The sequence below is a fragment of the Pan paniscus genome, chromosome 4 (genome assembly GCF_029289425.2).
Source record: "Pan paniscus chromosome 4, NHGRI_mPanPan1-v2.0_pri, whole genome shotgun sequence".
NCBI classification, from domain to species: Eukaryota; Metazoa; Chordata; class Mammalia; order Primates; family Hominidae; genus Pan; species Pan paniscus.
Genome location: NC_073253.2, coordinates 6,988,581 through 7,015,552, shown reverse-complemented (window position 1 = coordinate 7,015,552; position 26,972 = coordinate 6,988,581). Strand labels below are relative to the sequence as shown.

The window sequence follows — 26,972 nt, the reverse complement described above, 5'->3', positions numbered from 1 at the left end:
CTTGGGAAGCTTCCACTCATGGCAGGAGGCAAAGGGGGAGCAGGCGCCTCACCTAGCGAGAGAAGGAGCCCGAGAGAGGGAGGAGGTGCCAGGCTCTTTAAACAACCAGAACTTGCGTGAACTCGTAGTGAGAACTCATTACCACGAGGACAGCAGCAACCACTGAGGAGGCATCAGCCCTCATGAGCCAAACACCTCCCAGCAGGCCCACCTCCAGCATTGGTGGCCACATTTCAACATATGTGGAGGGGACAAAACATCTCAGCCCTATCTCCCACCCACCTCCATTATCTGACTCTTGCACATCCAGCCAACACTCCCCGTACCCAAGTCATTCCAGGGCCAGGAAGCAGGCAACTAGAGCCCCGCTACAGCCTGAAGCCCACAGAATGATTGGTGCTGGCAGATGCTAAGCTGCTCACCTCCCTGCAGAGGACACCCCCCATGCGGGCTGAGGCCTAACCCCTCCCCAGCCCCCGCCTCCTGTCTCCTGACCACCCTGACACGCCTGCTAGAGAAGAGGGCTACTGTGTAAGGACAAATCAGAGCAACTTGAGGACCAAGTTGCTGCCTCGTTCCCCAGCACCAACGCGGAGGCCTCGCGGGAAGGGTAGCCATGGAGCCAGCCCAGACTGGAAGACACGAGGCAAGTCCCGCCTGTCCAGACCTGCTGGTACCTCCCACCTGCAGGACGTGAAATCACAGCAAAAGGGAGACAAGGATTATTTTAAAGAGTAGAGAGAGAGGGCCCGGAGTGGTGGATCACACCTGTAATCCCAGCACTTTGGGAGGCCAAGGTGGGCAGATCATGAGGTCAGGAGTTCGAGATCAGTCTGGCTGACATGGTGAAACTTTGTCTAAAGATACAAAAAATTAACCAGAAGTGGTGGTGCACGTCTGTAATCCCAGCTACTCAGGAGGCTGAGGCAGGAGAATCGATTGAACCCGGGAGGCAGAGGATGCAGTGAGCCGAGATCGTGCCATCGCAAACTGCAATCCAGCCTGGCCGACAGGGCAAGACTTCGTCTCAAAAAAAAAAAAAAAAAAAAAAGAGTGGAGAGAAAAGACAGTTTTGTGTTATTCTGCACTGATAAAATAAGAAATATTTATTCTCTACCAATGTAGGTTTTGAGTGTCTACTTGTAGGGCATTCACCAAAATTGCTGTTCTCTTAATATGGCCATAAACCTAACAACCAAAATAAGCCAGCTCCCAGGACCCATGGCTGGCTAGTTGGCTGCCCACTCCCAGCCTCGCCCATGTCCGGGAGGGATCCTCCTTGTCACCGGACATGGCCCCAGCTTCCCGACCTCACTCGCTCCACCCTACACAGCGCACTGGTTCCCTGAGGGAGAAGTGGCCTCGGGGTGGGGCTCCTGTAGAGTTCGGTGGCTGTTTTGCTCCTGGGGCTTCCAAGGCAGGTGTCTGGGACATTTTCCAGAGGCCCGCATGGCACCCAGCTGCTCCTCTGCAGCTGCCCTGGACTGCAGGCTCCGGGGCCAGAGCCTCAGCCACCTCCTCAGCCCTTGGCAGTGACAGGGAAATGTCTGCTGGCGGTGAGCCAGGGGCACTCCAGTGAGTCAGTGCCCTGGGCAGCCAGACAGAGAGTGCCAGGGAGGGGAGAGGGAGGGAGGGAGCAGCAGAGGAGCAGGAAGTCCTAAAGGCTGCGGGCTTGGAGGGGAAGGTTGCGGTGAGAGGCACCTGCAAAGCACCAGGCAGTTTGCAAAGCGCCCTGCGCCAAGGCCTGCATCCAGGCCCCACCGCTCCAGGCAGGAGGTCTCATTCTCCAACCAGACAAAAGGGCCAGGCAGAGAATGCCACCGCCTCAGTTCACAAGCCCATCGGGGAGTGAGACGGAAACTGGACCCAGGACCTCCCCGCATAGGCAGCTCTCTGCTCCTGTTTCCATTCCTGAGGTTCTGAGGCTGAGCCATAGGCAGATTCTGGGGAAGAACAGACCAGCATCCTCAGGGGGCCCGGCTCCTCCACTCATCAAGCTCATGTCCAACATCGGGGACCCTAATGACAAAGCGGCCACCAATCCCCTGCCCACACCAGAATTGGCCCCAGAACTTGGTGCAGGTTCGCTGGGTGGGTGCGAGTCTGATTTCAGCAATTCTAGCAGACCCTCTGTGGGAACTGATGGACTCCCCTGGGGAGCAGGAGGGACCCCAAGACCCCCAAGGTGCAGCATCTGTAGTAGCTTCAACCTCATTGTCACTGTTAAAATTCTACAGGTTTTTCTTTTCTTCAATAGAGCAAAAAATTGCAGTCTCATGTCCCTGGGCCTTTTTTAAACCTGAATACCTGGGGCTTTAAAATATATTAATTCACAGCCTACCTTAGGTGGGGCTCCCCTCCTGCATGGAGTGACGTGCTGCCAGCTGCAGCAGGGAGGCTGGCAGGGTGGTTTGACCACAGAGAAACTCTGCAAGGCTGAGGCAACAGCGCCCCCTTCTTCTCAAGGGTGAGACTGCGCAGCACAGCCAGAAATGCAAGGGCCTGCACCGAAATGCCAGGCCTGGCATGCGGGAGGGAGCCCTCAGCCAGACTCCACGTGGAGGGGGTGAGGGGTACGGCGTGCCCACTACGAACCCTGGGCCACCGTGCAGCGTTCCCTGCTGTGCAGGAGTGGATGGAGGCCTGGCGTACCCGAGAGGAGAGACAGACTCATCAGTAAGTGCCCCATGCAGGAACTTCAGAACTGAAATGAAACAACACTGGCAATCATCTGTCTCATTGTGGCTCCAAGTCGCCTTGCTCCTGTGCTGATGAGCTAGCAGGCACTTTTAAAAAACCAAAGAGGGGCCGGGTATGGTGGCACACGGCACTTTGGGAGGCTGAGGAGGGAGGATCGCTTGAGCCCAAGAGTTTGAGACTACCCTGGATAACATGGCAAAACCCCGTCTCTACAAAAAACAATAATAATAATTAACTGGGCATGGTGGAACATGCCAGTAGTCCCAGCTACTCTGGAGGCTGAGATGAGAAGATTGCTTGAGCCTACGAGTATGAGGCTGCCATGAGCTGTGATCACACCACTGCACTCCAGAGCAAGAAGATCTTGTCTAAAAAAAAAAAAAAAATCCAAGAAAATCATCCAGGATGGCAACACTTGAGTGACTTATGTTACAATTAAATGAAGGACCTTAGCATTGTATTAAGTTATATTACAGACAGTGCTTGACTTAATGATTTTTCAATTTTATGATGGTGTGGAAGCCATATGTGTTTAGGAGAAACCATACTTAAGAGTACCCATACAACCATTCTGTTTTTATTGCAGTAAAGCATACAATACATTATGTGAGATTGTGTACCCATTAATCAACCTCTCTTCATCCCCCCACTCCCAATCCTTCCCAGCCCCTGGTAACACCAGTCCATTCTCTATCTTCAGAAGATCTACTTCAGCTCCCACATCCGAGAACACACAGTATTTACCTTTCTGTTTGGCTTGTTTCACTTAACATAATGGCCTCCAGTTCTATCTGTGTTGCAAATGGCTGAAGAGTGTTCCACTGTGTATTTACACCGCATTTTCTTTATCCATTCATCCACTGATGGGCACTTAGATTGATTCCACATCTTGGCTCTTGTCAATAGTGCTGCAAAAAACATGGAGTGCAGATGTCTCTTCAATAATTTTTTCTTTTGGATATATGCCCAATAGTGAGATTTCTGGATCACATGGTAGTTCTAGATCAGTAGGGACACTAAAGTTTATAACAATCTATTGTATATTTCAAAATAGATAGAATAATTCCAATGTTTTTAGCATAAAGAAATATTTAAGGTGATAGATCTCCCGATTACTCTGATTTGACCTATACAAATTATATGAACATATTAAACTATCACATGTACTAAAATATGTACATATATTACATCAATTTTAATATTAATAAAATCAGCTTGTGTTAGATGATTTTGCCCAACTGAACGCAAATATAACTGCTCTACGCATATGTAACAGAGACATTCGGTAGGTTAGGTGTATTAAAAGCATTTTTGACTTACAATGGGTTTATCGAGACCTAACCATATCATATAAGTCAAAGAGCATCTGTAGGTACCTAGATTTCAATTTTCCTTAATAAAGGAAACTTGAGTCTTAACTCTCTTTCCTGCTGCCTTTTTCAAGGTAAAATACTGTCCTTACCCACTAAAGCTCTGCTGTTTGCTTGCTACTGACTTTCTTTAGCATGGAATCACAGAAGCACAGAGAAGCAGGACTGCCTGTCCACAAGCCAGTGAAACTGCATCAAGCAATTTCTACATGCCTGGCAGTGTTGAGCCCACGAGGAACAGACACCCACGGTCACAATTTATTGAGTAAAGAAGATAAATTTGAAAAGTTAAATATTGACCCAAGAGAAATATGTTCTTATAATGAATAGGTAATTAACTGACAGATATAGGACCCAACACTAGAGAAGAGGCAGAGGAGAGGAGTCACCGAGGCTCTCAGGGATGCAGAGCCGTACTGCATGTGGAAGGGGTGGCTACCGGAGCGAGTGGACAGAGGTGAAGGAGGAGGGAGTTACCTGAAAGACAGCTGGTCCCCATTCACAGAGGACACTGGGGACAACAGGCAGGGGGCTGTCCTGTCCCTGGGGACATACAAGGGGAGACAGAAGGGTCAGCGCCTCCCTACATGTAGGCACGACCCCTTCTGTGCCAGACCAGCCTTGGGTCTTTGACCACTTTGAACAAGCTAGAAACTCAGGACACGTACAGAGGGGGAGACTAGACGAGAAATGTTCCAACCGCTCTTTGTTCTGCACCCAAAAGTGTTAAGCAGCATTGAGACCTTGTCCACGTGGTGTCAACTCTGGCTGGAGGATGCCTCCTTATCAAAGGGCCACACACTGTGGATCCCGTCCTGCCACTGCCTTTGAAAAGGAGTTCTGGGGCCCCCACCAAAAGGAGCCATGCTCTGCCCAGTTCTGAAGACCCGTTCTGGGCAGGATCGTGGCTGTCCCTCTCCGTGCTTTGGTGCATGTCTCATGTAACAGGTCCTGCCCATGAGTGGTGGTAAAAAAAAAAAAAAAAAAAAAAAATTAGTGACTGGGCCACCAGCATTTAAAAAAATTAAATAGAACACAAAAGACAAGAGCGACTGTAGCAAGGGAGGTCAGGACATGATAAACACAGTTACATTTTCACGGTGGCAAAGTAAGATGAGTTCCTCTGGCAAGGCAGCCCTGGCCACGTGAACAGCGATGGCTCCCAACCTGGCCACATGGGAGACTCGCCTGGTGCTCAGAGCTCTCCGGTGTGTGCAGGCTCCCTCCTAACCGTTCAATTCAGCGTCTCTGGGGGTAAGCCCCGGAATCCATGGCTCCTAGAAGAAGCGGCACCCAGGTCTCAGTACTTCCTTCTTAAACGCAGGGCCCTGATGTGTGCCTCCACGCATTGCCCACAAGAAAGAGCCATTGCATACTAGGGGTTGTCCCGGGCCATGGGGCACACTGGCAGAAGAGGACTAAAGGATCAATAGTACCCTGGGTGGGCCGTGGGAGAAATGGGTGCAGCTGGTGAGGAGAGTGGGGAGCAGGCCTGGGTGCAGCTCAGGGAGGGAGCTTTTGGGTGCTGGAAGCACAGATCTGGTGCAGCTGGTGAGCGTGGCCTACAGGTGGGCACCGAGGGGCTCCTGCAAGGATAGTTTCAGGTCTGTTGAATCCAATGGCAAAACAGTGTGGGCTTTTATTTTGTGTATTTTCAGATTTTTTCTTTTTCCATTTCATTTTTCTTCAGTCATTCATTTTTGCCAAATTTTGCATAACTACTGATACATGACCGACTGAATATTAAAAAATAATAACAAGCCACTCAGGACAGATCAATTGAGAGGCAAGCATTCCAAGGGCAGAATGTCTCGGAAGGCCTCGAATGCCGGGTCCAGGGGCCAAGACTTCCACCCGCAGGGGAGCCACAGCACGCAGCAGGCATCTGTGCACAGCTCAGTCCAGCCATGCTGCCCTGGGGCTACGTCTGCAGGCTGAGCTGTAAGTTCACCCGATGCCTGTCTGTGACAGACTTTGGTAACAAAGTGGTGAAACCAGCACCCAGGTGGGGCCAGCGTTCCCAAGGGGGCAGGGAAGGGACTTCTCTAACTGAGGTCTCCAGCCTGTGCCTTAGCTGGATCAGGAGGCAGACAAATGACCTGAGTGGAGCAGGCTCCCTTCCTGTTTCCTGACGGGCCCATTCCGCGGTGCACAGCAACCAGGGTGGGAGCTGCAGGGCCCTGGGGGAAGCTCCTGACTCCAGGTATGGGATCCAGGGCTCTGATCAGTCCAGCAAGCATTTGTGCAATCCGCAGGACACCCTCCTCAACTCCTGTCCTAAAGAGTTGAGAAAAATACAACTAAGAGTGGGGAAGAGTTGGTGGTTTCCTGGCTTAAAAAGATGTGTTCCATGGAAAGTGAGGGGCTCCACAGGGCATCCCCCAAAATCCGGGAGAAGGGAGAAGGAGTGGAACAGACATTCAAGCAATGAAGCTATGTCCCCTTTTTCCTCCCTACCAGACTGCTTTAACCAGAACTTCAACCCATATGGAGTTTCACATGAGATTTTGTTTGAAATATGTGTTTCCTGTATATATCAGTTAAAATTGTATTCAGCTGAGAGCCCTGAATATCAGTGGCATAAACAGATGTAGGTGTCTTCTTCATGCAAATGTTATATATGAACATATAAAGAAGGACCAAAGCCTCAGGACTCTGGGTCCTTTCTAGCTTCCTGCTCTGTCAGCCTTACTACACAGCTAGCCACTTCATGGTTACAACATGGCTGCTGTATCGCCAGGCATTGTATTTGAATTCCAGCCAGAATCCAAGGAGGGAAGCAAAGTACTTTCTCCTAGAAAAGTTTCATTCCAAAGGAAAGCACTCTGTTGTGACCACCCCTAGCTGCCAAGATGTTATAAACGTTATCTTTTCAGCTGTGCACCCTGCTGTCTAAACAAAGTTGAGCCAGATAAAATACAGGACACCCAGTTAAATTGCCCATGCAATATTTGGAACACATACCAAAAAAGTATTCATTGTCTACTTAAATTCAAATTTAACTTGGAGTTTTGCGTTTTCATTTTCTAAATCTGGCAATCCTGGAAGAAAAAAAGGAAAATAGATATTGGGTAAGTAACTAGCAGTGTCTACCTACCATGCTGCCCTAAAATAGTAACCAGAATGTCAAATGACAGCATTTATTAAACGACTCTTTTTCTTTCAAAATGTTCAAAGCTCCAGAGCAAGAATCTTAAATACCAAATAAGCAACATTATAAATTCAAAGGCAAGAAAAAGGGGAAAGGAAAATAGGAAGCCATGTATTACAATATTTTCCCTTTTTGCCTGTCATTAAAAATGAGTTCCTCCCGCCACTCCCCTTTAAACTGACAGGCTTGGTTCCCTGCGCCGGGCCTACCAGGTCTAATAACATGAGTCCATGCGGCCCAAGTGCTCACATCGGGCCTGGCATGGCTCCAGGTGCTTTATGTGCATTTACTCGTTTAGTCTGTACAACGGCCCATTGGGAAGATGAGGAAACTGGAGCACAGGAGTCAAGTGATGTGCCCAAGGACACACAGCCAGGAAACAGCAGAAGCAAGACTTGAAGCCGGTGATTGTCCGTGGAGATCCACCCTCCCTTTTGCTCTGTGAACAGCCTGCTCACTGGTCCCCTTCCAGTGAGGGCTGCCCCCTCTTATACCCAAGACTATTGATGACGATGACTTTTCTTTCACATTTGGGGACACTGAGAGGGAAATATCTATTTTCTAACAGAAATAACTCTCGAGTGGCACGATTGGAAAGGGAGGCAAAGGCAAGATCCTGGAAAGCTTTGTAAATCAAATTAAAGATTTGGGGTTTGACTTCCCAAAATAGAGAAGCTGTACTGATTACGTTAGCTGCTTTTAGTGGACACTTGAACCAGCAAGAAAAAGCCTGAAGCACAGAGTGAGACTGTTACTCCCTTCTCCCCTGCCCTGCCAAACCCTTCCAGGGCTCTGCGCACCCCAGCTCCTAACTCCAGCCTTTGGGCCCTAGGCCCAGGCTCTCTGCTGGCAGGATCCTATAAACACTGGCCACAAAAAGTCCAACAGGACGCCTCTCAAGTTTCATGAGCCCACGTAGTTCCACCATAACCATTTCAACACACAGGGCCCGGCTGGTGATGCCACTGTGTCCCTGAAAGTCTCCCCCTGACGTGAGCCACAGGCACAAGACACATCTTCAGAACCTAGTGGGGCTCAATCATAATGTAAGCACCAGTGTTCCACCTAAACTCACAGCAATTTCTCTAGATGTTGTCAGACAACAAAAAGGGGCCACAGGACCTTACAAAGAGCAGTGGTGTGGGAGCAAGGCCCAGCGCGCTCTCGGGGGCCTGGCGGATGTGCCACCTGACCTTTAGAAGCCTGTCACGTCACAGGACTTCACTTTCTCATTTTCAGGGCTGAGCTGCTCTAGCTGGTCCTTAAGATTCCACCCAACTTGAAAATTCCAACAGTGACATGGCAGGATGTGTGGAGGTTTGCTGTCTGTTGAGACCTGGATTTGGCCATAGCCACCTGCACCCATTCCCACAAACCTCACTCAGGACTTGATGAAATACAAGCAGGAATGACAGGAATCTGCCTCGAGTCACATACCTCTCAACCAAGTGTGAGTGACCCCACGGCACCTATGATGACCTGAGCATTGGCCAAGCTCCAAGCGTTCCGTCTCAGAGGCCTGGGCAGAGGGCGCCATATCCACACTGGCGGGAAGGAACCCTGGGCAAGCTCACCCCACAGCCACGTGGCTTCCCAGGAGACAGGACTCAACCTCCCAGTGTGACTGGTCCATATCCCCGTCCTTTACCTAAGAACCCCATGAAAAGCCTTGGTTTCTTGCCCTTGCCTGGAACTCACTCCAAGACCTCTGAAGTCCTTAGCTGGTCCTTCTCTAGGATTAAGTCATGGAGTTAAGACTCACCATGAAGGACACCAGGCAGTTTACCCTTGCAATCTAGGGCTAGTGGGACCCCGCCCCTCCCAAGCTAACCCTCCCACACGGGTCCTGGAGACACAATGCAGGCAACGTATTTTCCGGCCATTCTTAAACAACAGGCGTAACCCCCAGCGTGGTGTCTGGGATGTGTGTCTGTTGAACGGGAGCCACTGTCCATTCTAGGCAGTTACCTTTGACCAAAGGTAGTCAAAGTCACCTAAGGATTGGCAAGAACCTCAAAAGTTATCAACAGCAGGAGGATAATGACACACACCTGACAAGTTCTCAGGGCTTAGGGCATCACAGGTGACCCAGTCACAACGAAACCACGTCTGGATTACAAACGTCACCACCTCCCCCGCGTACGGCTCACGCCCAGGCCGAAGCATGCGGGGCACAGCATTTACAGGGTCCTCTGCGTATCTCACAGGGTAGAGAGGTGGCACTCGAGACCCTGGGCAAATCAAAAGGAACGTACGGAAGCTGGTCACGAGGGGGTTACCTGTTACCACGAGATCCAGCGCATGGGGTCCCAAGACTACGTGGTGGGCTTGCTGATGTTCACGTAGTGGCCTGGACAGGTTCACTGTGCCCTCAGAAAGCCCTTACCTTCCAGGACTCCCAGCTTCCGAGGAAAGCGGGACCCATTTGACACCTCAGGTGCCTCTGTGGGGCCTCAGGCTCCCTGGTAACACAGCTGCTCCAGAGGCTGCTTCTGGAAGCCTCTTAAAGGCAGCTCTCCTGCAGGTATCAGTGGATGAGTAGGAAGCATCACAACTCACAGGGAAATCCAGGGCAGGTCAAGAGTGCCTCCCCCCGGATACCCATCAGTCCCGCCTCCAACACAGAGGCTAACTCAGCCACATCTCCTGCCTCCAGTGCCCTGCACCTCAGCACTGTCCTGGGCTCCTCCTCCAGATGCCCCTAGCTGTAAGCCCTCCAGTTCCCTCGGAGGCCCTGCTCAACTCCTGCCAGCCCCACCCTGCCCACCGCAGCTCATGCAGAAGCTGCACAGGGCTCTGCCCCCTGGAGAGGCTTTGGAGTTCCACCCAGCTGCCTGTCGTCTTCCCCCCAGCACCACCATATGGTGCTGTCAGCGGCTTCTGCACACTCTTAGGAACCAGGTGCCATGAGGATAGGGCTGCTCTGTTCTCCAGGTGGAAGGAATGTGTGTTTTACCCACAACACCCACCTTGACAACCGGAAGGACTCTAGAGCTGATGGCTCTACAACATGCACTCAAGGGGCTGCACAGGCTGGGACATGCAGTTCTGTCACTTACTGGCCTAGAAGAATTCTTGTACCTTTCCTCATAAATTCCAAACGTCGGCAGGGCACAGTGGCTCACGCCTGTAATCCCAGCACTTTGGGAGGCGAAGGTGGGCAGATCACCTGAAGTCAGGAGTTCGAGACCAGCCTGGCCGACATGGTGAAACCCCACCTCTACTAAAAATACAAAAATCAGCCGGGCATGGGGTGGGTACCTCTAATCCCAGCTACTCGGCAGGCTGAGGCAGCAGAATTGCTTGAACCTGGGAGGCGGAGCCTGCAGTGAGACAAGATGGTGCCACTATACTCCAGCCTGGGCAACAGAGCAAGACTCTGTCTCAAAATAAATAAATAAATAAATAAATAAATAAATCCCAAACGTCAGTTACATTTTAAGCTACATTATGATTGTTTGGTTTGTAATGTCTTGTTTGCAAGTGATGCAATGCTGACCTAAAAGAAATGAAGAAACTAAAATGTTGCCCCTGGGCGGTCTAAGTACATAGTATCACACAGCAACTTGCCAGAAACTTCATATAAGAATCATTTAAACAGTTTTACTGAATTCCTGTTAGCATCAGAATGTGAGGACAGAGGCCAGGTTTCTGTTACTGTTACATAGGCCTTATGCAAAGTCTAGAACCTCCACCCACTTTTTTTTTTTGTTTTTGAGACAGGGTCTTACTCTGTCGCCCAGGCTGGAGTGCAGTAGCACGGTCTCAGCTCACTGTAACCTCTGCCTCCCGGGTTTGAGCAATTCTCACGCCTCACCCTCCCGAATAGCTAGGATTATAGGTGTGAGCCACCACACCCGGCTAATTTTTGTATTTTTACCTCCTCCTACTTCAATGGACCAGTGACAACATAATCTCTCTGCTGCAACTTGCTTTATAGGACTGGAATCATCTGCCTTCTCTTGAATCTTATTTAGAATAAATGGCTAAAGCACTGCCCTAATTTAGAAATTCAATACGGAAAATGTAGAAGCCACTCTTGCCCTTGAAAGCATACACTTGGACACAAACACAAAACTGGTTTCCAAAGTTTATTAAAAATCAAAGAATAGAAAAACTTTACATAAAAATATGTCAATTTTAGCTTCCATATTGTTGTCCACACACAAAAAAATCGAAACATGATATCTTTTTGTCAAACCTGTAGCACGCGACCACAGTGGTAGCCAGGCCAATTCATTTGCTTCACCATGACGGAAATGGAACATGGTACCTGTGTCTATGAATCGAGTTTTAAAATGCACACCCCACGGGACACGCACTGCCAGACCCGTAGTGGTTTCCTTAATGTGGGTTTACAGTCAATATTGCTAATGCGTAGAGATTAGTACAGGCCTACAGATCAGTTTTTATAAATATTCTTTATCAATAGGTTCACAATTTAAATATTTTAAATATTTTTGATAACTTTCGGTCATCGAGAACTGCAGACACAGTGTGCTACTCTATTCTGGAATGCCTCCTAGAGAACCTGCAGTCGCAGCTGACAGCTCCCAATGACAGAGTGAGCCAGTCCTGCTTCAAAAGGGCAGACCGCAGACATTTTAAAGCTTGTCCTTGCTGGGCGTCGATCACATTCAGAGATCAATCTAGAACTCCCCACTGCTGCACATCCATCAGATGTCATGGTAATAAGTATCTTGTCTCGACATTCTCCACTAGTGGACTTCAAAGACCAACCTACCTGTAGTGTTTAGCAAGACCAGACCCCCGTTTTAAAAACAGGAAGTCAGATGGCCAACAAGATGCAACCAACTCCCAGGACAACTGTGGTGCTCCAAAAACTCAGGGTTAGGCAGGATGGATATATTCTTGTTCAAAAAAAGGTAACAAAGACAGTGGTTGTTGTGGCAGAATACACTTGCATAGTATACCTGTATGCTTTCGACGTCGGGCGCCAGCGGTCCCGGCCCCAACGCTGGGCTGTGCTCTCCTGCGACACGATCCGTTAAAACACTCCCCACGGCGCACTGGGCAGCTGAAGCACTTCTCCTAGATTTGCTCTTAACAGAACGAATGCATACGCTACAGATTCCTCAATGGAATCAACAGAATTCCTTTCTCCACATTCCTAAAACTGGGTACCACGGTCCGCAATAATAGTCACCAGACCCATCATCACAGGCTATGTCACTAAAACTGACCGAAGCGTTTTCCAGTTCACATTTTCCTAAAGACTTTATAATGTGACAACCCTTCTCTCCTTAGAAAGTTATACTTCTGGCACTTGAAATGCTGGATTTGTTGTCCAGTTTAAAAGAACTGAAAACCAAAACATTAAAACTCTGTGGTCAGAGCAAGACAACGGCCTGGGGCCCGACAGCAGGGCCACGGGCAGTCTGTCAGGTGGCTCTGGAGCCAAGCCCTTTGGAAAACCTTCAGGGCGACCTGGCTCCTTCACTCACTTCCGACCAAAAGAAAAGACATCAAAATAAAACCCCAAACCCCTCATATCATGGTGTTTGTAACGATGCTCGTCAGACAACCAGCCGACACGATGACCCAACTTAGAAAATGCAGCTCGGGAAAGGACCTAAGCCTGTTTAAAAAAAATTCCCTCCTCCCTTAAATATAACTTATGTGAAAATAGGAAATTAAATAAAAAATATCTGAGTTATTGCACAAATCATAAGTTTTCAATATTTACATAGAAAAACAGTTCTGAAATTTCAAACAAAATGTGAGGGCAGTAAAACAATGACCTCCCAAGCCTATCCGTGGAGGAAAGACACACGAACGGGGTTTGATCTCCTCTGCTGCTTTGACGAACAGGAAATGAAAATAGCAAACCGCGAAGGAACAGACACGGCTACCTCAAACCGCAAGCGCATGTTCACGTCCCTGCAGTTCCTGAGCCCGACCTGCCTCAGCACTGAAGGAAGAATCCTGGGAAGGCAGAAAACAACGTCCACGTTTAATAAGGCTTCACAGATGAGCACAACGAGCTGTTCTTGAAGATGGACGCGACCACCACACAAAGAAACATGCAGAGTGATCAGCGGCGGGCGTGCCGCGAGCCCGGCTGACGTGCGGGGTGCTGGTCTCGGTTCCCCTGCCGGTGGCCGAGGCCGCGGGGCAGTCTGCGGAGGGGTGGGGGAGGCTGACGCAGCCAGGAGCCATTATCTGCTGAGGCTCACGGGCAGACTGTCCCGTGTGTGTGTGTGTTTTTTCCTCCTCCAGCCGGTGCGGTTATACTGGTGGTGTCCCCTGTTGCCCACAGGGGGCCGCACACCTCCGCTACCCACAGAGCTGTAGCCGCCGCCTTGGGTGTGGCCGTGAGAGCCCTTCATGGACAGTTTCATGCCGTTGTGCTGCTGGAGAAAGAGAGAGACAGCAGTGTTGGAGCCAGACAGCAGGCACAATGCCCACGTCCTCGGGCAGTGACCACACTAAGCACCGACGTGATGTTACATAGGGAGGAGGGATGGACACCTGCCCTCTGGGACTTCCCAACTCCTCCATCTGAGAGAAAAGCATTCTTCCCATTCCGTGAATGACTAAAGGCAAGAACCATGTACCAGGATCAAACCACACAAATTCAGCAGAACCTCACTTCTAACTTGTTCCACTTATCCATAGAAATAAGAAGGTCCCTAGCTAGGTGCCAATGGCTTGCACCTGTAATTCCACCACTTTGGGAGGCTGAGGCAGGCATGTCACTTGAGGTCAGGAGCTTGAGACCAGCCTGACCAACATGGTGAAACCCCGTCTCTACTAAAAATACAAAAATTGGCTGGGTGTGGTGGCACACACCTGTAATTCCAGCTACTTGAGAGGCTGAGGCACAAGAATTGCTTGAACCCGAGAGGCGGAGGTTGCAGTGAGCTGAGATCACACCACTGCACTCCAGCCTGGGTGATGGAGTGAGATTCTGTCTCCAAAAAAAAAGAAGTAAGAAGGTCCCTGTCATGTTCTTCCCCCAGCTGTGACCTTCTAGAAAGAACCAAGCAAGTCACACGTGCCAGGACCTGGCGCTCTCGCCCTCAGCAGCCTGTCGATCCCAGCATGCAGCAGCCTGTGCTTGGGCTACACCCAAAGCACATTCCCTGCACTGCAAAGTCGCGGACAAGCAGACTGAGAGGAAACACACGCCGGCTTCAGGAAAGTCTCAGAGCAAGAAAAACAGCAGGAGGAGACTGGGAAAGCAAAGCCAAAATGCAAAGAAGAGGCCGGTGTGCGAAGTTGTTCTTTCACCCTGAATGTGTCTATCGGGGATGGATAAATCCAAGAGGAAATGTTCTATTACTTAACTCCTAAAAACAATCATCATACAACACAGGGCCAACAAAGCCTCAAGAATAAAAAACTTACTGGCAAAATAGGATTAGACAAGCAAAGGAGGAGCGGAGTAAAGAGGTGTGGACACCGATGAAAGCACCGAGCATCCGCAGAGCCCAAGGAACATCACACATGATGGGGGCTGACCTGGAAGATCCTCACCATGGCTCTCCCAATCATTCAGGTACTTCAAGAATACAGAGACTTAACGTGACCTGTTTCCTCCGTGCACACAGCTGGACTTGAGAGGAGCCACAGGGGCAGGCATGCCAGGGCCCTGCTGAGGCCCAGCACACAGCTCTGCCCGCCCTGATGCTTGCTCCTGCCCCAGGCGGGGATCAGGCAACGTGGGAATGACAGCAGCATACACGGGACATCATGGCAAGATCTGCTCTTGGTTTTATCATTTGCTTCTTGAAAACCAAGGTATTTAGCATATAAATGAATTATGTAAATGGGAAAAGTCTTCATTTTGAGCCTTATTTCAAACTTCAGTTTTATGCTAATCAGTTCAACAGAGGAATTAAGAGATGTTTGTGGCAACCAATTAAACTATATATTACATCTTAAAATAATTTAACTTTTTAAAGTTTTGTTTGGAAAGACAAGCAAACAGGCTGAATGACAACAAAGCAAATTCCGTTTTCAAATGATCTCTCTGGAATTCTCTTTGGAGGAGAAAACATTCAGCACTGCCTCTCACATGGCAGCTTGAACAGGTGAATGCACCAGGACAGAGCTATACCTTATGATACAGATGAGGGCTCGAGAGCGGGTTGGGGGACGCTGAGGGAATGGCCGGGGAAGACATGTGGTGGACGGCTTTCAAAGACGCAGTTCCTTCTACACCAGCTTGTCTGCAAGGAACAGGAGCAACCCCTAGGGTCGGTGGAGGTATAGTAAACCTGGTCTAGGAACAAAACGAGAGACAGCCATGGGTACCAAAGCAATCAGAGGAAAACCATCCGGCTTCTAAGCTCAGCACCACCAAAGGGCAGCTGATAAATGGCACAGTTGCATGTGGGCTCCATAGAGCAGTCTGTTTTACTATAACCTAACAATATTGTGCTTTGAATTGGAAATACCTCGTATTCTGAAACAGCAACTGGCATATAAAGTATGCCCAGTAATCCAAGTCGTAAAGTTTGAAACTCACTGAAGATCAAACGATCAAGACATTAGAGTCATCGGAAGAACAACTGTCACCCCTGTGGTGAACCCCTACTTACATGCTGAACTCAGGGGTCACAGCCCGAGGCTGGCCCAACTGGTGGCCTGAGAGGCCGTGGGACGGCTGGCAGTTCCTTCCTTGCCTGCTGTCCAGGTCCCAGGCTGCTTCTATGTCAGCATCACCCGTTACTGTCAGCAGCAGAAGTGCGCTAACGAGAACCCCTTTTCTCAGACTTGCAATACTGACCTGGTTGCATCTTGGCATCCCATGCATTTACCCCAACAACCTCTGGAGATCGACTGTGGCCAAGAGTCTTCTTAGATAAAAACCTATAAACCCTCAGCGTCCCTAGACTTCACACTCGAACCACACAAGCAGCCGCAGAGTGTGGCTCTGTAGCTCAGCAGCCGCACTGGGCTCTCAAGGGCCCCAAGGCTTGTGGGTGGTTAAAACAAACACCTTTGTGACACATGGCCAGGACGTCAGGGCCACTGTGATGACCATAAAAAGGCGACCAAGTTTATCTGTGGTATAATTCATTTTAAGAGTGTAAATAATTGCCCCTGAATTTTACACTTATGCTGTAATTAGACACGTTACGGTGTCCGGCTGGGCCATGGCTCTGCTCATCAGCTCTGTGGGTCATTACAGAGCCAGCATCCCAGAAGCTCCGCCAGAATCACGGTGGATCCTGTGAGAATGTCTTCCCCAGAGCAGAGTGCAAAACTCCAAGAAATGAGTCAAAACACTTTTGCATGTACCTACATAGTTTTATGCTCAAATTATACCCCGCATTTCAGAAAATGGTTTTAAATCAATTAACATGTTGGGTTTTATACCCACACATATTCAAGTGATGTATAATCGCAAGTAGATACAAAATTTAGTATTTATAAAATTATCCTTTAGATTTCTAATTTTATCTAAATTTTAAAAACAGTATATTCCAACAGAAAAAGCCTTAGAAATTATGCCTAATTTAAAACATGAAAAAAGTCTAATAAGTTCACATTAAAACTTTCATTGAGATTCTGAGAGGAAGTAGGGACAAGTGTCTGGCACGGCTTGGCGCCCAGCTAAGTGGGTCGTGACTGAGTCGTTCTCTCAAGATGACCCTCGACAGTAGTCTCATGCCGGGCCAGTGAGGAAACTTGCAGGAAGGCAGTCAACCTGGCCCCGTGAAAAGCCACGGCAGCACTCAAGAACCACAGTGTCCTCGCTGCTGAAACTATACATGGGGGACCTCAACACCACAAAAAAGAGAGGATTTCCTAGAACAACACACCAATGGCCAAAGACTCAAAAAGTTACTCTTCTAATTCAAAGGACCATCAATCTCCTCTAGTGCATATCACAGCTCGGATGCTGTTCCCAGGGGCCACCAGCGGGAAGGGTGCCAGAGGGCCACGTACCTGATTGTTGGTTGTCATGATCAGTGTTCTGGAAGTGGTGGGCTGAGGTTTGCCACTGGGCATTGGCAAGGCGGTGGGTAAGCCGGCCATGAGAGGAGCTGGCGCTTGCAGACTGAACTGGTAAACACTGGGCGTTGTGCAGGGCGGTGTGTCTGAATCCTTGAACCCGGTACAAAAAACAAAAAGGACAGCTGTACCACAAAGGTGCACTACTACTTCCTTAAAGCTATGAAAAGAAACGCCTGCATCCAGGCTGGCTATGAAAGGTTATTCAAATTAAGTCTAACTTCTGAACAGGCAGCCCAAACCTACCCAGGCTTCCTTCAAGTAATTTCATCACAACTGAAAAAGAATGTTAAAGGAAATACGGAAGAGATACTTGGATTTAATTTTTTTTTTTTAATCTTCAAATAAATTTTTAAAAACTACTCAAGGAAGTCCACTGTAGTTCAACCATGAAGAGGATTACTGCCCTCGACAGCCGCATGAGTCACACAGACAGGTTCTGAAGGTTCACGGCAGGGGAAAGGAAGCCTGGTGCCCACATCACGGGGCTGCCCCCCACCTACCTCCACGAACATACAAGGAAACAAAACCTGAGCAAAACCAAGGGGGAGATTTTAAGCTCGCGGCTATGGACATTTACCAGAGACACAAACTGTCCAACAGACACACGGAGGAGGGGAGGGCACTTACAACGTCACTCCCAGAAAGTGAAGACACAGAAGAGGCCGAGGAGCCTGAAGACAGGAGCTGGGGGCTGGACAGCGACAAAGTCAAGCGCTGGCCATAGGGAGACTCGGGCTCTCGGTTCTGCGTCTGCTCCCCATTGCACGTGGCTATTCGCTCTTTGATCTTGATCCTGCTGTCTGTGGAGGGAAAAAGCCTTGGTTAATAACTCCTGAGAACTGCGGCGTGGAGCCGCCCCGGCAGCATCAGTCACGGGCTCTGCTGAGCCAGGAACGCTGCTAATGTGACTAACAAACCCAACATTAGGTTTTGTCTAATTTAATTTTTAAAATTACATTCAATTAGTTGTTGGAAAACATTAAACATGTTTGTAATAACTTGGGTATGCAAATCATCTTCAACTGTGAACTTTCTAAAATCTAAATATAGATCAAGTATTTTTTACAAAAATTTAGCATCCTAATTAGGATGTACTATAAGTACGAATAAATACACACCGGATTTCAGACAGTACAAAAAACAGCTATAAAATATCTTAATTATTTTTATGTTGATTACATGTTGAAATGTTAATATTTTGACTTGAGTGGAATAAAATCTAACAAAATTATTTCACCTGTTTCTTTTCACATTTGACACAGCCTAGAAACTTTGAAATTCTATGTGTGGCATGCATTATATTGCTTCTACTGGACAGTGCTGCTCTAGATCTTATTGTCTTCTTAATTAATGCTCATCAGAAAAACTAGCTATTTTCTTAATTTGACCAATTTACCACAAAGGAATAGAGACACTTCTGCATGAATATGCCAGCCAGTGGTTAGGATGAACACAAATGAATTAATCTCTCACCCATGCCCGGCGACGGGTGGGCTTTGCTGCCCCACTTCTCTTTGATCCACCTCCGGTAGTCAATCACCTCCTGAGTTACTTTGATGATTCTTCCTAAAGTACTGCAAAGGGACATTGTTGGAGATCAACAGAGTACAACAGGTGTCAGGGAGCTGAGAACCCCTCTCGAGCAGCTACCTTATACCCCTAACAGATCACCTCGCTAGGTAAAGGACAGTAGGAAAGGAGCTAAAATACGTTGACAAATATCTCTGACTTCTAATGATTCAGCTCAAGCATACCCTGGGATCGCAGTACATCTACCTACAGAAGACCACTGTGAAATGCAGCTCCAAGTAGGGGAGCGGGGCCTTCCCACCCACGATGATCATACAGTGCTGACATTTCACTTCCCACTGCACGGACAAGAATGGAGACGGTACCGAGACGAGTGCCCTACATGGGGCCCAGAGCTCCGCCTGAAAACACCGAGCAGACAGCGGCTCAGGAACACACAGAGCTCCAGCACCACCAGCACCTGCAGCGGCTGCTGAGCCAGGCCTCGAAACCTGTTTATTCCATCATCCACCATGGAACAGATCTATCAAACTGTTTCGAATTCCACTCTTGACGACCACGTTACTCTTCCTTCCCATTCCTATCTCATCTCCCACCCCTTCAAATACCACCCTTTCCACTACCACAGCATGATCTGGGTGAGAAGTAAATACTTCTGACTACATTTTGGGACTGTAAAAATGCCCCAAAATGTAGAACAAGGGACGAGTGTCCATAAGAGAAGATGGTAGGGACTGAATTTTAAAAGCCAGAAATCACCTCCCCAAAACAAAAGACCCTGAAGAAAATGTCAAATCTCCAAGAAAGAAATTTTCAACTCTCAACCATGGATGAATCCCACACAGCCATCCCACATTCCTAGAAGGCCTTCCTTCACCAACATATCTAGATTCTACTGAAATACGGCAGAACATCCCTTCATAAATTTCATGGAGGTAAATGACACAGGACAGGGGTAAGTACCATCCCACAGGCACACTGAGCCCAGACGCAGACACACAACCCATTACCTTTCGGCGTCTCTGTTTGGATAGGACCTGGCCAGCGGCGACACGGCATGGCTGAGCACTATGTAGGCATAATCGAAGACCTGCTTCACCTGCATGGCGCCATAGGAGCTCCGGCCAACGTCATTCCCTGCAGCAAAGAGGCTATGTCAGACCCTCCCCACATGCACACCATCGTCCACATGTTTCGGATCTTCTCTTACAAGTGACTCTGAAGCAGGCCCTCACCACTGAATCTCTTCCAGACCCTACCAGCAAAGCCCAGACAGGCGAACACAATGGGCACGCGTGGCACTCGGCACTGGCAAAGGCCCTGTCAATCACCATGCACAGGGCACAGTCTGTGAGTGCCGAGAGGACTGGTCTGCATCATCAGTGCCCCTGTGCTCATGGCCCACCTCACGGAGGCAGCTGCCATTCACAGACGGAGTGACAGCCCACAAAAAGCCACCTCTCCAGGTGGCAGAAACATGAGGAAGCCAAAGACTACCATTGTGCAGACCAGCAGCACCGACCCACTGTGATCGCTGGTCTGACAATCAGGAGGCCTCACAGTGCCCCAACAGGGCGGGTAGAAGGGCAGCTCACCCCAAGTGCATCACAACTCAGTCAACGCTAATGGAATCTACAGGAAGTAAATCCTTCAGAACGGAACGTGAATTCTCACGTGTGGAAAACTGGGACAGCAAATCAAAGGAATCTGTCACAGCAGCCACCAAGGAAGCCAGTCAGGAGAAGCTTAATTTTCATAAGAAAAGCACTGTTTCGAATTTTAATTTACATACAACTCATTCTTCACAATCAGGTTAAGTGTGGATTTCTTTTAAAGGACATATGTTCTAAGTACTGGAGTTTTATCTTTTCTAGATTTATATTATAACTCAACGATTATGTGGGTCTTTGTTTTTTGAGTACATTTCAGCAGACACTTGAAGACAACGCCAATGTCTCCAATGTGACTCATCCAACGGACAAAAATGGATGACACACTGCCACACCGTGCTACCAAGAAAACCACTCAAGAGCCTGCACAAATCACGCCATCTACAAACAACAACAAAACACATCAGCCAATGTGTTTTCCTTGAGACAATCTTTAGGAAATAAATAAAGCTCACATCCCAGAAGCCATAAAACAAAAACAACCATTAAATCTGAGGTGTTTTTTTAAATGTATAGGAGCTGAATAAAAAAATACAAATGCAAAAAACAAATTGGAAAAAGTACGACATGTGTGACGAGAAAGGCTTCCCCAACACACACAGGCCTTGCACACAGCAGAGGAGGGCAGCCAGCAACCGGGCAGACAGCACACAGAGCCACACAGAGGAGAAGGCCCAGGGACACGCGCCTGGAGCTGGGCTCTCCACCACCTGTTCCATCACCTGTCTGTCAACGATTTTATCACCAACAGTAAGAATGGTATCTCACCTAACAGATGCTCAATCAAAATTTGTGGAATTCATAAATAGCAATCTGTTTAACCCCACTAATCATTAAAGAAATATAAATTTAAAAGCGTTAACACATGGTTTTATCAGATTGGCAAAGATTTTAAAAGGCTGTCACCAAAGGAATGAGGACATAAATACCCTTGAATACGCCAATGGGAATAAAACCGGGAAACCTCTAGCCCAGCCTTAGACTCTTCAATGCGGCAATCCTCACAACAAAACACAACCCACACGCATAGGAAAGGGTCGAGGGCAAGTCAAAAGCCAAGTGACTAACGTGTTTGCGTTGTGGGATGTGTTCAACAAGATAACAATAATAAACATTAATATCCATATAGGGAAAAAGTGGAGAAATACATGTCCAAATAAAAGGGGATTATGGCATCCATGGTTCTTCTATATTACATACTTCAGAGAAACAAATGGTTTAGGGTGGATATGTTATACTTCAGTAATCAGAAAAAGAAAAGATTTTCCTTAATTCTGCTTTATTATAGAATGTAAACAGTTAGTAAGACAAAAGTTAATTAGAAGCATTAAATAAGGATTTCTCAAAGTGTGATTATTAACTGGTTAGTATAAGAGAAACCTGCATCAAGAGCAAATGAACTGCCCGGGGCTCTCAGAGCCCCAACACAGCCCCCGTCACCAGCACGTCCCCGGGGCCTGCCCAGCTCTCAGCAGTGGAGATCAGGGTGCCCTTACCTGGCAGCAGGGGGTCCTCAATGCACAGCATCGACGGTCTGTACCCGCTGGTCATGGCTTTCATGATCTCCTCTTTGGCAATATAGGCACCTCCTTCTTTGATTCTAATACCGGTTTTCAAGTAATTAAAATTTCTCCCATAGAGTTCAAAAAATTCTACAAGAAGCATTCCAAGGTTTTCATCAGCTCTCCGGGCATCAATTCTTGGATGCAACTGTAAAAGCAATGCACCCACCATTTGTATGGATTCATGGCATGTTCTAAAGAAAATAGCATGCGACGAAGTCTGCTGTCCAGCAGCCTCTTCAAGGCAATACCAGTGAGTGGCACTCGCTCACTCACCAGCACCACGAGGAAGCCTGAACAGCAGCCTCTTCAATGAGGAGTGTTCAAAAGGAACACAACGGACTCATCTGAATTTTAGTGTAGTTTGATTTTTGAAATTGGTAATCCATACAGCAAACTTCCTGCAAACACAGATATCTGATTAACCAAATATGGGCAAATAAGTTGGACTATATTCTGCATAACTTAGTCACCTGGATGGTAGATGTAATTTCAGATTCTCATCATCCTAATTTCGTTATGCTGAAGCACAACCAACAGGGGTCAGTGTTAGACTGAATAGTATGGCAGTATCACATAAAACCGGAAAAGTGAAAGGATTGATTTTAGCTGTGTAAAGGTCATTAGCATTATATCACAATATTTATAGCAAGCTTCCATCCTGCTTGTCACACAGATGAGCACCACTCTCAGTTCAGTGCCATATCGTCTTCAAAAGCAGGCACTGGGCTTGTTCGGAAGTAAACCACTGTCCACCACACCTCCTGAGGGTCATAATTCTCAGCTGTCCAGACCTGCATTGCCCACATGTCTATTTAAATGAATTAAAACAAATTAATTAAAAATCCAGCTTGTTGCTCTCACCAGCCACACTGCAATACTCAGTAGCCACGTGTGGCGCCCAGCCCCTTGCCGGACCATGCAGAAGTGGCCATCACCATCACAGAATTCTATCGGACAGTGCCAACTCGAAAGGGATGGACAAGGGCACATGAGAGAAAGCCCTCAGAGAAGCACAGTGCTTGAAACTATTTATAACACAGAGTGCCAGGAGGAGCTGCAGCTAGAAAGCATACAAATGTTTTTAGGGTTCAGAAGAATTCCGGAGTTCTCTGCATATTTTCACCACACAAGAGGAGGATTCCGATTCTGGCCTGACCTTTATTCCCTTCCTTATTCCTTGTCTTTTAGCCAAAATCACATATCCAAGAGCCTGGCCGGTGCCAGGGTGGGCCTCCTCCCCTCACTTAGTCAAGAAACTCAGATGCTGCCACAGTCACACCGCTGAGGCAGGACAAGCTCTGGGCACTGGACAAGGCACAGGGATGTGGCAGTGAACACAGGAATCCCACTCATGCTGTGGTGGCCTCCTGTGGGGTCACAGGATCACTGAAAGGACCCCCTGAGGGGGTGGCAGGAGGCCCTGGACCCAGGCCTGGCACATGGCACATGCATGATCAAAGTATTAAGTAGCTGTTGTTACTACAAGGCCATGAAAATAGTGCAAGTCAGGAGTATACCAGTAAAGAACAGAGGCCCATGTTTAATTCAAACTAATGTCCAAAAACTATGGAAGAAAGGCTATATATAAGGGCCACATCTCAGAGGGCAAAGTGAAGACAGGACAGTGTGACTAGAACTGTAAGAAAACAGACATGGAATTCCATTTTCACTACTTTTAAAGCATCTTGGCAGAGACAGACCAAGGAAGCTGCGATCATCACAGGTAGTTACCCAGTGATTCTACTATCATAGCATTCATGACAGTGAGAACATTACCAAATCATGGACAGATTCGGTAATCTCAGCACAATCACAAAGACCAAATTAATGGTAAACACTGAGAAATACAGCCGTGCGGCTAAATTATATAGGCAAGATTTTGTAAAGGACAGAATTCTTCACTCAAGAAAATATAAACGGAATAATTACTGTTCCAATTAGAGATGATTTTATATGTTTAAAAAGTATAATTACAGTTTATCAATACATCACAGCATTTAACAATACTTTTTAAAACACGTAGGTTTTCTATTGATAGATTTTCCATGTTACTCAACAAAATAAGGACCACATATAATTTAAGACAAAATAATGATGTTTCATCAGTCTGAGAAAGCTCTCTTGTAAATCCTTTTCTCATATGTGGTACTCAACTTTATTCTGAGACAAATTTTTTTCAATATAAATCACAGACAAGCACCAAGAAATGTTTATTGTTTACCATGAAATGGACATTTCTGAATACAGAGAATTTCCTGAGCTTGGACTGATGTGCGCTGGACTCACAGAACCAGATGGGCACCCCTGCACCAACAGTTACACTCAGTACAAAATGAGCATCCAGAAAGGTGCATTGATCAAGAGGGTTTGATTGTAAGAATCAGAAATCAGCCTCTACCAAATTCAAACAATACAGTAAAAGGAGAGCAAAGGCTGCTGGAACCCACTAGGCAAGTGGTTGGAAGAGTCTACTCTTACACATGTCTCAACAGAAACAGTCTCAAGAAAGCATACATACCTGTAGAAAGCTAATGGCCATTAAAATTAGGCTGTATGAGCTAATTCCACCTGTAAAAACTTCATTCAGGTCCCTCTGCAGAAGGAACTGTTTCAATACTAAAATCAAGTAAGGCAGCAATGAATATTTCTGTAAATTCCAAAAGAAAAAGATTTACTGAGTAATTACCATACTTTCAAAGAGATTTCACATAGCAAATCACACAAGACAGAAAGGAAAGTTTCCTCGATCCTCTTGCCCATCTGAAGGCTCTCAGCCATTAAGTCTCAAACTTTGGTTGGGGGACGCTAAGAATTAATTTCCTGAGGGGCTTGTGAAAATCGAGACTGTGGAGCTCTCCCTGGGTTACGACTCAGCAGGGGTGCACCCCTACCATGAAGAGTCCACAGGCACAAAGGAAGTCAGGAAGAGACCAGCGCGTTCGCTGGAGTATTTATGTGCTTGCTACACAGGCCATGAGGACAGTGGGGGCCTCCGGAGCAGGAGAGCAGAGTGAGGCTGGCAAGGAAGGCAGAGCGGCAGGAGATGGTGGGAGGGAGGGAAAGCCTGGCTGCTGCTGTTCGTGTTGCGCTGGGGGCAGACATGCTCCCTCAGACCAGATGACAAGGGGGAAGGGGGAACCTGAAGGGCAAGGCCCTTGAAAATGGAACAAGACGGGACCAGATTGCAGGGGTGGATTTGCCCCTGCTAAGGATTGCAACGGCCTCTACTGCAACAGGAGGTCACGACCACCCGGGGGTGTGTCTGCCCCTGCTAAGGACTGCACGGTCTCTACAGCAACAGGAGGTCACGACCACCCAGGGGTGTGTCTGCCCCTGCTAAGGACTGCATGGCCTCTACAGCAACAGGAGGTCATGACCACCCTGGGGTGCGTCTGCCCCTGCTAAGGACTGCACGGCCTCTACTGTAACAGGAGGTCATGACCACCCGTTTAAGACCAGGCACATGGTCAGAGTCCCAAACATGTCAGCTCAACCAAGTCTCTCTGCCCATCCTCAGGCACTGAGACCACCCAAAGTGAGTATATTTAAGGCACCTATGATTTATCAACTTCCACCTGGGTAAAACCTGCGAATGAGGCACACTGAGCTAGAAGCAAAGTCTGTCTGTAATAACTAGAAAGAACATTTTAACAAAGCTCTCTAAAATAATTGTCAACTTTATAAAATGGTTACTCAGGAAAAGCAAATTTTAAAAACAGCTATGTAATTTCAAAGTATCTCTAGAAATAATATTGTAGGAGAAATAATGTAAGTGTAGTCTGTGTTACAAAAGACTTGTGTGTGCAGCTGACAGCTGTAAACATCGTAGGATGCCACCAAGCACAAGCACTCCAGTCCTGCACTCTCGCCGCGCTGGGTCACCAAGCACAGTACCTTCATGTAATTCTTGATGAACTCCGCTGCCCGGACGCCCGTCTCCATGTTAAAGCTGATGTCAACTTTCACTTCAGTCTCCTGATCTGTGAGCTTTATTATTGGTACCTGTAAAGATTTCATTTTAAAAACTGCTTTAACATGCAGGACTCTCCACAGCGAGGCATCAAAATGCTGCCAAAGCTGTACAGAGGTTTGGTGTTTTTTCTTAGTAATGAAAGGGGGTCAGAGAACACTGTCAGCATCAGTAGTCCCTGAACCCAGGACGACTCCCAGGCCCCAGCCCGTCACAGCAGGACCCACATTCTGCCCAGCCCCTGCAGCCCTGGATCAGCACCGGAGGTGACCAAGCATCAAAGAGAAGTGAGGGGAGGGAGCCAACAGGGAACAGGAATTAGTCTCTGCCATGCCCACCCTATGTGCTGGGATGGGGAGAGGTGCTTGGCCCCCGACTTCTATTTGGCAGAATTTTTGAAATCATTTAATGTAACTTCAAAGCCATTTTTTAAATTGTATGTTATACTGATATTGTTTCTCTACTTTGGGTTTTCACTCTTTAAGACAACTTTACTAAAAAAATTTTTCCCCTAAAAAATTCAGCAAATAAAAGGCTATTTTAGAAATATTCTCACCAACAAGAACTGTCACCGAATGGCATTCAAAATCTGCCTGAGCAACTGTCCAGACCACACTCATGCCCCACCCTCCACCCCACCAGTAAAACTGCGTTCTTCCAGAAGAAAAGGCAATGTTTTGTTTCCTTCAGCCTTGAAGGATTAAAAAAGGAATTCCTTTAACCAAAACAATCAGTGTCTAACGAAAAGTTCAAATGCCAGTGATAGGCAACGTAGGGACAGTGCATTCAATACACACCTATTCTGGGCTTTAATGTCTACACTTGAGGGCAAACAACCAAGGACTCAGCGTGTGAGGACAGGCCAGTGGGGCCAGAGTCACCTGGACACCACTGCGACCACCAGGCAGGGTAAGCCCTGAGGCCAGTATGTTCTTAAGAAGGCAGAGAAACAAAATACTTTCCCAAAGAACTCATCAGAAACTGCTTTGGAAGAAGCCAACACTCAATGGCTATGCCTCCCTGACA

At 47.7% G+C, this 26,972-nt stretch overlaps 1 protein-coding gene across 2 annotated transcripts in view; it reads right to left on the bottom strand.

The window, feature by feature from the left end:
* Positions 1 to 11,298: 11,298 nt before the first annotated feature.
* Positions 11,299 to 26,972, bottom strand: part of TENT4A (terminal nucleotidyltransferase 4A) — a 45,561-nt gene continuing 29,887 nt past the window's right edge. The window contains exons 5-13 of one of the 2 annotated variants that reach the window (XM_008960068.6): positions 25,871 to 25,978; positions 24,495 to 24,623; positions 21,908 to 22,121; positions 19,752 to 19,878; positions 18,685 to 18,785; positions 17,839 to 18,011; positions 17,143 to 17,301; positions 15,305 to 15,469; positions 11,299 to 13,592 (exon numbers count right to left, since the gene is read on the bottom strand). In XM_008960068.6, coding sequence (XP_008958316.2) covers positions 13,401 to 13,592; positions 15,305 to 15,469; positions 17,143 to 17,301; positions 17,839 to 18,011; positions 18,685 to 18,785; positions 19,752 to 19,878; positions 21,908 to 22,121; positions 24,495 to 24,623; positions 25,871 to 25,978 — 1,368 coding nt within the window. In that variant the 3' untranslated portion in view covers positions 11,299 to 13,400. Of the gene's footprint in view, positions 13,596 to 15,304; positions 15,470 to 17,142; positions 17,302 to 17,838; positions 18,012 to 18,684; positions 18,786 to 19,751; positions 19,879 to 21,907; positions 22,122 to 24,494; positions 24,624 to 25,870; positions 25,979 to 26,972 lie in introns of both variants that reach the window. The other variant, XM_003807963.7, reaches the window with a different exon arrangement.